Source organism: Vanessa atalanta, chromosome 23 (assembly GCF_905147765.1).
Source record: "Vanessa atalanta chromosome 23, ilVanAtal1.2, whole genome shotgun sequence".
NCBI lineage: Eukaryota > Metazoa > Arthropoda > Insecta > Lepidoptera > Nymphalidae > Vanessa > Vanessa atalanta.
In genome coordinates, this window is record NC_061893.1 from 1,776,652 (window position 1) to 1,794,279 (window position 17,628).

The 17,628-nt window shown below is 29.8% G+C and overlaps 3 protein-coding genes across 3 annotated transcripts in view; 2 read left to right on the forward strand and 1 right to left on the reverse strand.

The window, feature by feature from the left end:
• Nucleotides 1-2,262, reverse strand: part of LOC125073006 (huntingtin-like) — a 35,976-nt gene extending 33,714 nt beyond the window's left edge. Inside the window, exons 1-4 of the mRNA XM_047683660.1 lie at nt 2,086-2,262; nt 1,717-1,858; nt 1,280-1,401; nt 619-836 (exon numbers count right to left, since the gene is read on the reverse strand). Of these exons, the coding sequence (XP_047539616.1) occupies nt 619-836; nt 1,280-1,401; nt 1,717-1,858; nt 2,086-2,150 (547 nt within the window). The 5' untranslated portion in view covers nt 2,151-2,262. The remainder of the gene's footprint in view (nt 1-618; nt 837-1,279; nt 1,402-1,716; nt 1,859-2,085) is intronic.
• Nucleotides 2,263-2,733: 471 nt separating this feature from the next.
• LOC125073092 (pyridoxal phosphate homeostasis protein) lies at nt 2,734-4,439 on the forward strand. Its single transcript, XM_047683786.1, has 4 exons — nt 2,734-2,943; nt 3,160-3,517; nt 3,735-3,976; nt 4,287-4,439. The coding sequence occupies exons 1-4, from the start codon at nt 2,851-2,853 to the stop codon at nt 4,356-4,358; spliced, it is 765 nt and encodes a 254-aa protein (XP_047539742.1). The 5' UTR covers nt 2,734-2,850; the 3' UTR covers nt 4,359-4,439.
• Nucleotides 4,440-4,630: 191 nt separating this feature from the next.
• Nucleotides 4,631-17,628, forward strand: part of LOC125073124 — a 29,933-nt gene continuing 16,935 nt past the window's right edge. The window contains exon 1 of the mRNA XM_047683829.1: nt 4,631-4,903. The gene's annotated coding sequence lies outside the window, so the exon portion shown is untranslated. The remainder of the gene's footprint in view (nt 4,904-17,628) is intronic.

Genomic DNA, 17,628 nt, shown 5'->3' on the forward strand with positions numbered 1-17,628 from the left:
TGCGTTCATTAGAATGTATTAATAAAAAAAATATGTATTCCCATATTAATTTTGAGAAAAAATAAAGTTAAAATAACAAGGCTAAATGCACAATATTAAGCTTAATACTTCAAGTTATTTCTAAAAAACTACTTCGTTAACCGAATAAATACTTAAGCAATTATAAATTTTCAGTCCTTGTTTACGGAAAATAATATTCTTTATTTAAATTACGATTAATTATGGTTTTTTATCAACATTGAAACGATACGTCCTGAATTGGCGTTGCGCGCAGAGCGCTCACAAAGGGAGGACGTATCGCTCGTCGTCGCGTGACATACTCACACATACACATAGTTATTTTCATGTATAGTCTCTCTTTACATATTTAGAGCGGCTAAAACTACCACTATCCTTAAAGGTTAGATTTTGATGGCAAAATTTGTTAGTAAAACTACTCAAGAATTCGTAAATACCGTTAAATTTACTATGAATAGACAATCGATTTTAATATTTTACTCATAGTCAAGTTTAGTTTAAAATAAGCACTTTTAACAGTAAGCGTAAAAAAGAAAATGAAAAAAAAAGTTTAATTCCACACCATTATATTAAAAAATGTCCAAAAATAATAAAACCCACCTGAAATTTCCTCATCTGTGGTATACTCAGCCAAAGCTTTCAGTATCCGAGGCAAATTATTCTCTAATGCCTCAACAATGAGTTGTATTTCCGAGGTCTGTCTCACAATTTGACTAAGTTTAGGGAATAGTGTCTGAGCTTGTGAACGAATCTTGCCAACGCCAGGTCGAAGCCAGCAATCGCCGAGGCATATACGTGATAGGGCTGCTCTTATCCATCTACAAATCATAAACACCCAAAGGCTAAGAACACATTGGTTTCTCCCAATATTTTATTGTTATGTCTTATAGAAATCTATTTGCAGTAAATATTTGTAAGTTTACTAATTACTAGCTACCAATCCTGGCTTTGTTTGGGTATAATAACTTCTATATAAAATATTTATGTCAAAGTACACATTTATATATAAATATAAATATTTTTTTCTGACAATTTAAAGAAGAACTGCAAATGCACTCAAAACTTCCTCATGTATCATTCCATCCATTATTGAAAGCCATATAAAAATCCAAATGGTAGACTTTATTTTAAAATATGTATTGATCACAATTACTACACAAACACAGAATCTTCAAGGTAATAAAGATAGATAAATTATAGAAAAGTAATATTCTGGTGTATTAATGTTACTCTACAGGCAATTGAGCTTAACTTGACTTACCTTGCATTTTTATTAGTATCTATTTGGTTTTGCAATACAATGTTCGTTTTGTATGAATGAAATGCAAATCCACCAGCCACTGCTCTGTTTAATGCTTCATCCCCGAGCAAACGCAATTCCGCCTGTATTTAAAAGATATAAATTTAAGTTATAATACATTTTAGTAATTCAATTTGACAACTTATACATCATTACAAAATGTATGAAATAATGTAGCAATGAAATTTGGTACATATAGAATTTTTGTGAGGTAACAAATAAACAAGGAATGTATTTTAACTAAATAAAATTGTCAAAAACCATTTATTTGTATTATGTCTTACAAAAATACTACATATATTGATTGGATATTTCAAACTTTTTTCTTTTCAATTTTTATTCTATTGAGTACAGATAATAAGAAACTATTGTTCATATGCTAAATTTTAAATACATACACTCTCATTACTAGCTAATGTTAGCAATGTGGGTATTGCTGTATGCAGTAAGTTGGCATAGTGCCGAGCACAGTTTTGCCGGCTTCCAAGTGCTCCTAAGCATCGCCCCAACGTTCCTGCTGCAGCTTGCAGCTCATGACCTCTGTGAAAATTCGATATTTACACTTAACACTACAGATTATTCAAAGTAGAAATGACAATACAAAGAAAAATTTTGAAAATCTATTTAAGTTAAGTCTTCAAATTTCCCTATAAAAAATCCTTGCCGATAGGTCTGAAAACCATGAATGCACAAGCATGTAATTATTTATCGTTCTTAATTTTAATTTTTTCGATTGTATAAAACACTGCCGCATTAATCTTACTTACTTTACAAGCCCTTCTGTGTTTTTTAAATATTCCAATGCCTTCTCCGCCTTTTCCAATACGTTCATGACTGCTTTTTTAATACCCAACAGAGAGGAACGGCGAATTTGTCATAGTTGAAGTTAACTCGGTAAGCTAAAAATTAGAATTTCCGTAGTAGAAAAACTCAACAAAACAAACGGGAAAATCAATCAGTTAACTTGACGTTTCCAAATAGTGATATCTATTTAAAAATAAAATCTCCTAAAATGTATGAAAGAATTGCAGAATAATAAAAATAAAATAATTCTTTTTAACTCACATTTCAGATATAACATGGAAATATATACTTCCACTTAAAAATATTTTATTTAACAGTACTTATATATGTTTTTATTACTTAAGTATATTTTTTTTGTGAAAGAAATTTAGGGAACCATTGCGGCAAATTAAAGGTAATGGCAACATTAGCTCTTTCCTATGTTCAGAAATGAATTAAAAAATTGTCAATTATTAAATATAATTTCTGATAGTATATCACGTTAGAAACATACATATTTGTAAAACGTTAATAAATATATAATCGCCATAGTCTTACTTATATAAAATGTTGTATAAATTTTTATTATAGAAACGCCTACTGTCAGAACTATAGATTGACAATAACGAAGAATTATGTTTTTGATATGACTATGTACTATGTAGTCATTGACTACATTTTGATAAGAAAATAAGAATTGATAACAAGTGTCACTATTTTACTTGAAGAATAGCTGAAAGTTAAAAATAATGAGTGATGAAAATTCTGACGAAGTTGACATTATGTACGGTCTGAAAACAGTTTTAGCTCAAATAGAGGCTGCTGTAGTTAGAAGGAGTAAAGTAAGTTATTGGTTTACTGAGCAAATACCTTCTGAGCAAATATTGACGAAGTCATTAAATTAATATAACTTTATTACAAAAAAATCTACAAATAAAATAGTAATAAATGCAGTATATTAAATATAGAAACATGTGATTCATGTTCCTTTCCATATATAGCATTTACTTTTTTATGTATGATATATTTTTTAATTTAACCTTATATTTACATTTTAGGATTTACCTCAGATCGCGCCAAAATTGGTCGCAGTTTCAAAAATTAAACCAGTACCATTAATCATACAAGCATATGAAGCTGGCCAGCGTCATTTTGGTGAAAATTATGTAAATGAACTGTCTGAAAAAGCCAGTGATCCACAGATACTTGAAAAGTGCAAAGAAATCCAATGGCATTTCATAGGTCATTTGCAAACAAACAAAATAAACAAATTACTTAACTCACCTGGACTATATATAGTAGAAACTGTTGATTCTGAGAAATTGGCTGATAATATAAATAAACAATGGGTAAAAATTAGAAAAGATGAGAGCAAGTTGAATGTTATGGTACAAGTTAATACTAGTGGAGAAGAAGGTATCTATTTGTGTTTCAAGTTTAATACCTATTTTTGTGTAAGTTCTGTGCGTGATATTGTCTTAGAAACAGTATCATAGATATATTTTTTTAATATACTAGAAAATACATTGAGCTTAAAAAAAATTACCTTTAATAAAAATAAAATATAAGAATATAAATTAATTGCTTCAAAATATCTTTTTCTTTGTTATCAAAATATGTTGTCTATTTTCAGTTAAAAATGGAGTGGAACCATCTCGAGTTACTCAACTTGTTGAGCATGTGCATAAGAATTGTCCTGATTTAGAATTCAAAGGTCTTATGACGATCGGTCAGTATGATTATGACACGTCTCAGGGCCCTAACCCAGATTTCCTGACTCTTGCCAAATGTAGACAGGAAGTGTGCGAGAAATTAAACTTAGATATTAATAATGTTGAATTATCTATGGGAATGTCATCTGATTTTGAACATGCTGTAAGTATGATTTGTATGTATTTTATATTTTTCAATTAGTAGATTAAACTTGAACTTCATATATTTTTAATATGAGTGATTATGAAGTATATTATACTAATAAAAAATATTGCATTTATATTGTTTGAGGTTTTCTATTTATTTTTTTTAAATATCTCTGTTTTTTAACGAAATATTGTTTGATTTAGTTGAAATAGGTATACTTTTATTTCAGCATTACTTAATTTTATATCTCCCAATATAATTTAAACCAATATATCTACCAAATAATATAATTCATAATGGATATTTTCATTTCTTATAATTTCAGATTGAATTAGGAGCTACGACTGTTCGAGTTGGGACAAATATATTTGGTGTAAGACCACCTAAAAATAAGTAATCTGATAAATATTCAGCAAGAAGTATAACTATCTCATGTTGTTAATATAAATTATGTTTATTAAATAATCATATTATTATATTTTATTTGTTTTTAAAACATTCCATCCCTTTAGTAATTATTATAAATGATAATGCTTAATTTTAATTCGATCAAATAAGTTTTATGATGTTTATAACCTGTGATAAATATATTAAAAAGAAGAAAATGGAAGATATACAGTCGAACAGTGTCAATTTGACAGTTGTGTGTCACTTCACTATAATTTGTATTCTGTGGTGTGATGGCATTCGCCACGAAAGTTCGTGTCGATTGTATGTATTATAAACGCAAGGTGTTTTCTAGATAAGTGAAACTATTTTTGTAAGTCGTTTATTACGAGTTTAAGATTAAATTTTATATAAAAAAAATATAATTTTGACTTAGATCTATGAAGTGGTGAACTGACAATTAAGTTTGTGTTCCTGTGCCTAAAAATTAAAAAGTTTTATATCCTGTTCGAAGTTTGAAACAAGGCCGTGAATCATTAGCGCTTAATTTAACAGGTAAGTGGGAAGGATAACTACTTATTTTATTTGTTTTTATTTGAATGTCACCCGTTCTTTTTCTTTACCGCAAACAAGGCTAAATGACAATCAAAGATATGATCTTTTTTCTCACTTCAATGAGCCTATTGATAGTCTCCTAACAATTAAATATTATTAAAATTATTAATATTTAAATATTGCACGCTTACGTCTAATAATAATTTTCGAATATTACTGAAAAATAATATAAAATGTAAAATTATAATTAATTAATTAAAATAATTTATAATAAAACTATTACCATATACATTAATTACAAAACTGAAATAATTTATAAACTACATCATATTTCTTTTTGAATAACCATATTTAGTCTTATTGCAATTTGATCCTTAGTTTCTAAATAGCTGTCTATATTATAAAAGTGACAATGCACCTGCAACCTGCATGCAATTCTAAATTTAAAAAAAAAAAAAAATGTATGTATATATATACTCTACTTAGTAACACAAGTAGAACTTTTTATAAAGGTTGCAAAGTTTAAGTTTACAAAATAATAAAATGATTGGTGTTGTAAATGCATCTTGAACAAAAACAATGTCTTCATTACTTCATCATTGCACAGTATCCCACAGTAGCTAGGGTGCAATCATCTATTATCAAGATAAAATTTGAAACAGTTTCGTAACTAGATATACATATAGAGCTAAGCAGTTGCCACTATTCTTTCATTATAAATAATAAAAAAAAAAACTTTTCACTTAAATAAAGCTATATGTAAATTGTATAACTATTTTAATAAAAATAAAATAATTCTGCATTATAAATTTTTAAATGAATAATGAAAGGTCAAATCCATTTGACTTTAAAATTAGTTATAGAATTTTCTTTCAAATTAGTTTTATGTCATAAACTTTGATACTCTTGTAAAACAAGTACTACCTAGTCTAATATGATTTTAAAAAATCTGATTGAAGTACACACTTTTAAATCAAAATGATCAAAATTCTACAACAAATTAGAATATATAATTTTTATTTCTAACAATTCTAGACAATTCTAGAATTATAATTTATAATATAAAAAAAAGTAACATTAAAACCTTTTAGGAACAGAACTATTTTGGATCCAATTAAATAAAGCTGTTACATTATTAAAAATTAATTAATTTAAGAATCCTAATATATTGCTAAAATGGTACCTAAACACTCTTCAATTACCAGTATAAATAGGTTTTTAAAATTCAATGGTAACGGTAAGACTATTGTTTAAATTGACAAACAAAAGTCAACAAGTTCAAAGGCCTAGAGTTGAAACTAATTAGTATTAGAAATACTTATTTATGCAGTTACATTAATATTATTATTATTGTATATTTAATAAACACAAACTTACATTGTTATTATAAATAATTTCGTAAAAATAAGTGTAATTGTTTTCACAATGTTATTTATTAACATCAGATTTTTTCTTGTGTAAAATTAGAAATAAAATGACAGTTATAGATTTTATGAAAATGGGAGATTTTTGTTAATCTTGATTTTATTTCAACATCAGAATTAGAAGGTTTTTGAATTAAACAGATAATAAAAATTTATTCTAATAATCTAATGTAAATACAAAAGGAATAAGATATGATGTCATTCATTAATATTCATAGTTTTTGTAAGTATTTCTATAAGAATTGTTATGTATTACTTTTAAAAAAAAAGACTATTGTACTCATATTGTTTAGAAGTTAATTTAAAACGAAATTTCGAAGACCTTTTTCTGTAACTACTTAATTGATTAGTTTCCTTGAAGGTAAATTTACAAGGAACATTATACAGCATTTTTGGTGCTAGTATAATAAGGTTTATAGACCAAATTCACCTTAAGTTTTTTCAGTTGTTAGGCTCCGGGCTGGTTGTGCTTAACATAATTATATATATAGTAAGTCTGATCCCCTCTATCTCAGAAAAGATACTTTGACTGTGAAGGGCAATACTTGTTAATAAAATTTGTTTGTTTTTTAAAAAAAATATTTATACAATAAATGTTTTTTAATATATAACTAAACCACTATGGCCTTAAGCTCTAATATTATTAATAGTTATAACAAGTCTTATTTGATCTCCTTTAAAAAAAACGAAGGAAGGTAAGTATTGAATACGACATACAAAAATTACAATATAAGTTCTAATTATTTGTATGCCCCAATCCTAATTCTGAGCTCACAGCTCAGAATTGCCATGGATAAATAAAAAATAAATCATAATTCCTAGAATTTGCGGCGCATTGTGACAATATGGGCTTATGGACATATTGTCATTATTAAAAATACATGTAATCTTAGTTCCCACTAAGTATGTTTCGTAGATTTTTCTCATTTCTGAGGTAACCTTTTCCGAACCGGTAGTAGATTCTTCTATATTTTATAAAGATTTAGATTTTTAACCAGGAAAGTAATGTACAGTTACATGGTTAAGCTGATATTAGGCTGTGATATTTTTTAGTTAACATTTAAATCACGATATACCCATTGTTAGATAAGTAGACTATCAAGCGAGGACGAATACCGAGTATTACCAGTAAATTATAATCGAGTCACGGACGCGGGTGTTAGAAAGTGAAGAGAGAAATTGTTCTCGGAATGCAGTATTAAATGAAAACACGTAAAGAAATTAACATCTCGAGTTAATTGCTCGATTGTACTCGTTATGGGAGTATGTGTACGGTACTTTTTTTCCCATAGCAAAGAACTGTATCATAATATGATTATAATAATATTTTGCAAAGTTCTTGAAGAGTTTCATTTGGTAATTTAAATTTTGTCTTACGTAAACAAGTCTTATTGTTTAATGTGTGATAATAATCATCATAATTGTTAAAATAAAAATATACTTAATTAACGAGTATAATTATTTTAACACGGACAATTAAAAAAAAATAAAATTGACAAACTATAATATTTTGGACAAACGGCTCTTCTCTTAAAGATAATTTAAAGCTTATTCCACTACGTTGCTCTACTTTTGGGTTGATACAGATATACCTAAGTAGTAGGATTTCATCCGACGCAATATGCATTTTCCTTCACCACTACCTTATCACGAAATGCATAAGTTAAAACACAAAATAATTATTTGCAAACTCCTTGGTGCTTTAGTGTTACCATATATTATTTTAAAAAGCGGGTAAATGTAACTATTTCTAAAAGACGTTACAAATTTAAAATGTAACAAAAAATATATCATTATTTTCGTAAATTCCAATACAATTGCTTTGCAAATTGTCTCATCCAGTAGCCTTTCCGCATTTGATTTCATAACAGCGGTCACATTACATCGTCGCCTTTGTTCGCCGTCACTATTGTTCAGTAAAACCAGTGGTTAAACTTACAATTCTCTGGTATTTGTTACGGAAATACACTTATATGATTTACATAATGTATATTGGTTAAGTAATTCTGAACTAGGTACTATATGGCTAAATATATATCGTTACTGTTATTGCAAAAGGTCGTATGTAGCTGTATAAGCTGTGTACCTAATTTTAAGCATAATGTAAAGGATTTACTACTTTATCGACGTTTTTTTAAACGAGAACCGTTATTTTACGTACGATAAATACTTTATTTATGCTCACCACAATACAACAAAAAAAAAACGGCTGCATAGACAAAATTAACTCAAAAACAATGAAAATAAAATCGAATTAAAACAAATTTATTGTGAACACATGCTTGCAAAAAGGTGACAATGAATATAATTTTTAGATTGATAGTGTCCTGCCTAACAAAAAAAATACATATTAAAAAGATCTGATAATGCTAACGGTTTAATAACTAGTAATATGTTATTGTATTAATCAAAACGTACGTTTGTACACGATTCTGCCATTGATCGTTTAAAGAATCAACTTAATTTTGAGAAATAAAGAAATTCATATCTTGTAAGATATCTAGTGCATCAATGCACCGAATAATGGCAAGAAATATTCTGTAACAACAAACTCGAAACTCAACACAGTTAGGTTATTCTGTAACAAGAAACCCGAAACTCACCGCAGAACACGAGCTTGTCAGAATGTAATAAACGACATTGACTATATCAATTAGAAAATTTATAGGATACAAGTATCAAAATGTAAGTCGACTGTCAATATATAACGAGTGAGATAAGAAGTGATTTACAGAATCGCACCGCTGAACTCGATCGCCAAATGTCAAAAAGTGATATGTGACATTGACTATCAACTTTATAATTTTTAAAGGATGTACGAATCATAATAGTCAACATTTCACAAGCGAATCATTAAGTTTTAACAGAATATCATTGCAACTATTCAATGCAAAATTATTATAGTTAAGCTTTTGAAATAAAGTATAAAATGCTAATGAATCATTATTTAATTCTTGAAAGATTCTTTTGAATTCTGATTACATTCCAAAGTTAAATTAAAAAAAAGCTGGCAAGTTCTAACGCAGTATTTTTTTAAAGAAAGAACTAGTTTGCACTCTACTGAATACCTTTAGCTAGGTATAATATTATACGTTACTATTAGTAATGATAAGCTAAGTGACCTTGTTACGTTTCTTTATTCGAATATCTTAACAACATTTAAATATAAGGTTATTAGGTTATATATGTCTTCAGTAGAGGTATTCTGGAAGAATAATCTCGAAACTCACCGCAGAACGCGAGCGTGAAATGTCAGAATGTGATATGTGACATTGACTACAATAGTTATATAGCTTAAAACATACATGTGTCAAAGTGAAGTATCACCGGAAGTCGACTATCAAAATTTATTAGATATTAGAGATATGAAGTTCAATTCTTACGAAATTGTTTTGCGGTATAAAAATTGGCAAAGAAATAGCTGATCAGTGACTTTATCTCCTCTGTTTGTTATTAATATTTCTTTGGTAGCTTCGAGTTTTGGTGTTTTGGTGGAATTAAGAATAAAAGAAAAGTCATCGCAACTTGCAAATTAAATTGAAATGTTTTCCACAATGGTCGAACTCATAGTTTAGTAAAATAACGCTTAAAACGCAATCACACTAAAGACAAAACTGTCGAGTCATTGTCGTACTGTACATTTGGAAATTACAGATCGAATAATTTACCATAACGGTAATCGAAATAAAACGAAATAAACACGTCATTTTAGTAAGTTTAACCTAAATCAAAATTAACTCAAATCAACCGAAAGCGCTTTGACAGCGCATCGATAATAGATTAATAGTTTTTGATTAAGCACAGGAAGCGTAATTTTAGTAAAAAGTAAGTTAGGTATACATTTGCCAAACTTCGTGGAATCCTAATCGGCAAGCGATGATTACCTGTAGAAGATGACGGGAACTGACTACATGCGGGTGGCGGAGAATGAAAAGACTTATTTTATGTAATATGTACCTAGGTGTACAGGCAAATTGTCCACCTGATGGTAAGTGGTCACCATTGCCCATAGACATTGGCACCGTAAGAAATAATAACCATCTTTTAGACCACAGTAATACGCCAGGCTTGTGAGCTAATTATGTCCCTTGTTCCCGTAGTTACTGGCTCACTCACCCTTCAAACCGGAACACAACAATACCAAGCATTGCTGTAGAATATCTTATGAGTGGGTGTTACCTACCCAGACAGGCTCGCACACAGCCCTACTACAAAGTAAAACAATGTTTGGTTCACCGTGGCAAACTCTTGGCCTAACTCCAGCAGTAGATAACTATTGTCTGAATTTTATTTACATAAGAATTATTAACATTAAGACCTTAATTATATACAATTAAGAATTTAAAATAATTACTGCATAAATCATAACCACGTGGACTGGCGGCATGAATTTTAGCAGCATTTCCCCGTTGAATCGCAAACTTAAATAATTTATACTTAAATAATTTACGTTGAATTAGACTATTCGTATCAATGCATACTATTACTACTCACTACAAACTACATAAGTACCTTACATACTTTATATTCAATCTTGTTATTTCTTATGTTATGTAAATAATAATAATAATACGTTCCAGTGAAATGTACAAAATTACATTATGATTGATGGCAGTTCTAGCTGCAAACGGTCAATTGGTTGATAATAACTGGCACAAAAGCGCCGTGACTAGAGTCTGACGACTGACACACTTACCGAACGTTTATAACGCGTTTATAAACGCTACTGGTCGAAAGTATTGAGAATATACTAGTTACTTAATACCTTATGTAAATTAGAGGCATTTAAGATTCCTACATCCTCTTAAAAGTTGATATTATGACATTTCATTGGAAAACACTTCATGTAGGTTACTTTCGAGTGTAGAACGAGCTAGAATCAGTATTGCCAGTATTTACCTTCAGCAATAAAATAAATAGTAAAACAAAAAGTTTTATTGTTTTTTTTTTTATTATTAAGGAAGATAATAACTTCGTAAATTGCTAGGTGAAACAAAATTAACAATAGAGATTGTGTTATGTACATATATATGATAATGACAAAAACATGTTACATGTTTATTCAAAAGATATCTCATGTTTTTTTATGTCCCACTTCTGGGTAAAGGCTTTATTGACGGATAAGAATGTGGAGCTCAAACATTGCTTCCTACTGATTGGTACTGGTATCAAAACTACTTTCGACGCATCGACGCCGACATCGACCAAACAATGACTTTCGTTGAAGATCAACTGGTGTTACGTCATATTGGTTCTCGGAAGACGAAATTCAAACTCACCGTGTAAATATTTTCTGTCTAATTCAAATCACTTAAAGAACCGTTATAATCTTAGTAGTAATTCTCGTATACGTTTCCTAAGCTAGATATTATCTCATTCTCTTTGACCTCTACGTAATCACCGAAACGAAAATTAAAAAGTGAAAATCGTAATTGCGGCGTTTCGAACGATTTTAACGATCGCTACGCTTCTATTAAATACGAAAGCGGTTAAATTTCGCCGACCACAATTGATATAATTTCTTTTCGTGACGAACAATGGATGATTTATGCATATTTATTTAAATCATTTATAAGTGTATTAATAATTTCTATTTTCATTTGCGTTTTCATTTCGTGTCGGTGGTTTTTTTTTAAATTTAATTTAGCTTGAGAATAATTTACTTACTATAAATAATGTAAAATAAATCTTAAACAGGGTTTCCTAATCTTTTCACCCTGAAAGTGGGGCATACACCTCACTAAGTCGTAAAAATTAAGAGACTTATCATAGTAACGTACTCGATACTATATTTTTGAGTAACGCGCGGAGTATAGTTAGAAGATCCTTCCCTGGCTTGAAATAATACAAGTTTCTTTTCTAAAATGTTAGTGTTAAGAAACTTACATTAACAGCCTGTAAATTTTCCCTCTGCTGGGCTAAGGCCTCCTCTACCTCTTATTTTTGAGCATATTCCACCACGCTGCTCTAATGCGGGTTGGTGGAATACACATGTGGCAGAATTGCGTTGAAATTAGACACATGCTGGTTTCCTCACGATGTTTTCCTTCACCGTCGAGCACGAGATGAATTATAAACACAAATTGAGCACATGAAAATTCAGTGGTGCTCGCCTGGGTTTGAACCCACAATCATCGGTTAGGATGCACTCGTTCGAACCACTGGGCCATCTCGGCTCTCCAACTAAGAATTCTAAGAAACTTATATTATATGTAGTATAATATTTATCACTGCATATAAGTAACTTAACACGGAACTTGTAATAAAAACGTACTTTTGCCGGATTAACCGTAAAAATACAAATTCGATTGAATTTAACTTTCCCGTTATTAATTTTAAGGCATATAAGTCCGACTTTATGTATCTTTGTTGTGTGTTTAATTAGATAGATTAGCAATTTATCTGTATATGGCTAACGATGTCAACGTAGGCGGAGAAAATCATTAGAACGCATTATAAATGAGAATGCTGGCAACACTACAGACGGACAGGAGATTATACGTTACTATTGGTAATGATAAATATTGATCCATAACAAAATAAATTGAAAGATTATATTGTCTGGGTACAATTCATAAGACGATTTAGAAACGATTTAGTTACGGACGCTGTAATCGTCTACGAATGTGTAATCAAAGGCGTCCCAATAAAAACGCTTCTAAATTTCGAAGGCACAAACACAAACCTTGTGTCACAATAATATAATATAAAAAAAAACTATAAAAATTTTCTTTCAATAGGACCGAACGATAAGGCTTTCAAAAAAATATACTCACTACATTTGTGCAAAAGATATACACATAGCGCAGCAGGCTCAAACAATGTTGCTTCTCTATTTCCTGAATTTTATTGTCCGATGCGACAAAAATCTGAAGTGACCAGAGAGATCAGATTTCGAATCAACGATCAACGTGCTTCACTAAAATGTAAATAAAAATTTTATTGGATCTGTAATTCCGTCAAAAGTCACTGTATTGTCTTTTTTTTTTAAAGATTCTAATAAGACAGTGATAATAAATTTCTCTGCATAACAATTTTTTTAAATTCAATTTATGTAACTCGAGATAAAATTTTAATTGCTCTTGTTTATCCGTGTGAAATTGAGACGAATCGCTAGTATTATATATTCCTTACAAAACCGTTAAGTAATTTTATGTTTCTAAAATACACGGCTTTCTTTATTTGTTTCCTTTTTAGATAGTTTAAGTTTTATAATCTTATTAAACCTAGTTCTCACTCTTGTTATTATAATTTTATAAAAATAATGAGATACGTAACTATGAATTAAAAAAAAAATATAAACCTAACGTATTGTTATGGTAATAACTGAGATGATTTAACAAAAGGCAGATGAAGCGCGCGAAATATTGTACTGAAGTGAAGCGAATATAAAATAAAAAGCCTTTATTGTGTGTAATAATTAATGGTTATAGGTTAAAAATACAACGGGACATACAATACGTATAGTCTTTTTTAATCTGAAAATTTTAGGTATATGGGACCTTTGAAATGGCTCAATTTGAGAGATTTTTAGTAATTTTATTAAGCCAGTAAAATTAAATACTAAAACATAGCTTAATAAATATTATGCACGATGCTCTATATTTTTCAATGGATATTTTTTCCTTATTTGAAAGCATTTAAATTTGAGCCCCAAATCAGTCAAATCCTAAAACTAAAAAAAAAGATTTCTTTTTTTTATCGTACATAGTTTTCAATCGTGTATCGAAAAAAAAAGCTAATAAAAAACCTCAAAAAAACCCTGCTCATTTTTCTGCTATTTTTCTGTGTCATAAATGTATTTAAACTATTTTAATATGCAATTAAAAGTAGCGGACGTGATTTTCTTATACCATTTTACCTTAATCATTTTCCGTCTATTTCATTCGATTGTTTCGATAAAAATCATCTTAAGTTTTATGACCTATAAAAAGTGATTGAAACCAATAGTATCATGTAAGAGATGAATAAAGCTGCGGTACATTCTCATGTAATATCGGTGTCGGGTTCCTTTGGACGGTGCTCTGTGGAAATATTAAGATATGAAATAATAAAACGAGTACTTATTTAATTAATGAACTAATCATGTATCAAGTATCATCAGTGGATAGAACGTGTGCATCTCAACCGTTGGGTTGATGATTCAAACCAATTCCAATTCCTGTCTATATTTCATCTCGAGCTTGCCAGTGAAGAAAAACTTTTACCACCGTATCAATATTAGACATCTTAATTTCTATAATAAAGATAATAACTTGGCAACTATTAAAAAAAAAAAAAGTAATTCAAGTATTCGAAATATTTTTGATGTCGGTTATTTGGGTATTTTCTTTTTAAACTCATTGAGGCAAATGAGTGTTCTCGTTTCAATTGAAAATATGGGTTAGGGTTTAAGAACAAATGCAAATAAACATAATTTTTTTAGTCCGTAAAACACGTAAATATTTGACGAGACACAACCTTAAAAAGCTAAACATATCTGACTAAATCCGCACGACACATCACACAAATCTAGATCAAGATGGAATTGAAATTTATGATAATATAAATCTATAATCTCTGAATAACTGGTATTGCTTTGCATAAGAACATTCCATGTCTTAGGTAATGTGTTAAATATGTTAATAACTATGACATTGGTCTTATTTACGTTAATTATATATGTATATTACACAATATATTGTACGAAAAATATATTTGACAAACAACGTTGCTAAGACGAATTTAGAACAGAAAGAAAACAATTCTTCATAGCGCGTGACGTTGACGAAGTAATCTGTGCCCTATTGGTTCAGACATTAAAAAAAAAAAAAAAAGTAAAATTTTAAATACACGTCATTTACTGCGAATAAAAAGAAACGCTAGGTTTAGTTGCATTTTTTTTAAATAACACTTCATTAAAATTAAGCCAAGCGATATTCACGTGATACACTGCACAGAGAATTGATTTTTTACAAGGCAATTATTAATAATAAATAAATTAGTCTTGGAACAATTCGAACTGCCCTCTGTTAACTTTCCATTCGATGCATCCACTAACGTGTAATTAATTTAAACTACGATTAATATCTACTTTTTATGCAGATATTTTTAATAAAAAATAGATTGGCTGAATATAATGTAAAGAATACTTAATCTGATATACATTGTGCATAATTAAGTTTACGCTTCGAATAAAATTTGTCTCGAGTTGATAATATCATGATTTGTTGGCAAGATATTTATGTGAAACGAAACGAACGTTCACGTATACATGTACTGCCTCACTCACCCTTCAAACCGAAACTCAATATTTACTGAGTACTGTTATTTGGCGGTAGAATATCCGATGAGTGGGTGGTACCTACCCAGACGGGCGTGCACAAAGCCCTACCACCAAGTAAAAGTGAAAAACACTCCAAGCTCTTATCGTCTATATATACAACTAGCGACCCGCCCCGGCTTCGCACGGGAGCAATGTGGGTAATCCCTAAGAGATAGACATATACCATCGCGGACTTTTTTGAAGACCGTTTTAAGGTGTACAATACTGAGGTACATTATTTTGATCTATCTCGTAGGGTTCAGCCAGCGTTTACAAATTAAGCGCAAAAAATGTATAAATTGACGACATCACATTAGAAACTTTTAAAATTATCAGTGTTACTTAACTATATTGTCTATGTATTATACAAAAACCTTCCTCTCGAATCACTCCATCTATTAAAAAAAACCGCATCAAAATCCGTTGCGTAGTTTTAAAGATTTAAGCATACAAAGGAACATAGGGACAGAAAAAGCGACTTTGTTTTATACTATGTAATAATTCTATATGACTTACTTAATGCTACCTATATTTCTTTATCGCTATGTTAAAAATCTTCGGCGTAGTTTAATTATAGACATACCACGTTTCGAATAATAAAATTAAAAGAAGTTTCAACTTGACTACTGGGACGCCTACGCATGACCGATTATATACGCTTGGTAATGTTTTATGGTTAATATAACAGTTAGCGAACTATACGATTTAGTTATAACCGTTGTTAATTTGCGTCTTAAATCTATAAAATGTCCGTTGATTATTTATAAAATGGAAATGAATTCTTACTAAATATTTGCTTTGATTAACTTTGTATAGCTTATTCCAATCATAGTTTTGAAAATACACATAAATAACTTTGACATTGAATTGGGTGATATCGTTGGTTGAGATCTTGAATAAGAATTTATCTTCACTCCTTCTATTGAACTGGGGAATTTATAAGGTTAGACTCTTACGTTTCGAATCAGTTTTTTTTTTAGTTTTAAGTGTATGGTAAAGTAAAGCTATAGAGGTTCTGCAAGTCCCTGAGGGTTTTTCTTAAAATAAGTCTCAGAAGCAGCCCGAACCAAGATTGTCAGTTGGCAATGCCTCCTACATTTCCGTGTTTCGGAAAACACGGAAAAACACAAAAAGACCAACGAGGTCTTACGCCTGAACTTTCTCCTAACGTATCGCATTGTCGGCTTATCGGATTATGCGAGTGAAGAAATATTGATTGTCTTTGGTGACGCTGCGTATATATAGTATATCTATGGTACAAACTTGTAAATCATATTACTTCCCGCCCAGTAAGTTGGATGTAATATTGAAGGAATTGATCTGACCAGACGCGACTAGGGTTTTGTTGTCTATTTTTGTACAGTTTACTAGTGTAATTTCTTTGGACGTCATGTTTCTCTCTATTAAATTATGAACCACTCATAAGATATTCTACCACCAAACAGGAGTACTCAGTATTGTTATGTTCCGGTTTGAAGTGTAAGTAAGAGTTTATTCTTACAGAACAACCCTACAGAATCAAAAGTTAGGACATATTGACCAGTTGTTTTCATGCAATTACTCATTGTATGAAAGTTATTCGAATTGAATATTACTTTTGCTCAATGTGTGTGATGTAAGACCGTTCGGATTATTTTTATATCTGGTTACGATCGACGAATGCACAAACTGGCATAGTAATATCGTAGTTAAATTGTGAGGAAACCTGCACGAGTCGAAAGAGTTCTGAGATAAATAAGGTGGAATAAATACTAATATTTTCCTTAACTAGAAGAATAGATATTTTGCCGATTTTTCTATGGTCGGGATCAAACAATTTATACTCCAAAAACATTTTATAATTTCTGTCTTAGTCAGTGCAGCTTAGTTACGTAAAAATTATCAGTTATTGTAGCAGTGTCAATGCTGATCAGCATTTCCTCTTTTATTGATAAAAATGCTCAATTTAAAATAAGTATTTCTTACCCCATGTATTTGTAAAACATATTTTGAAAATA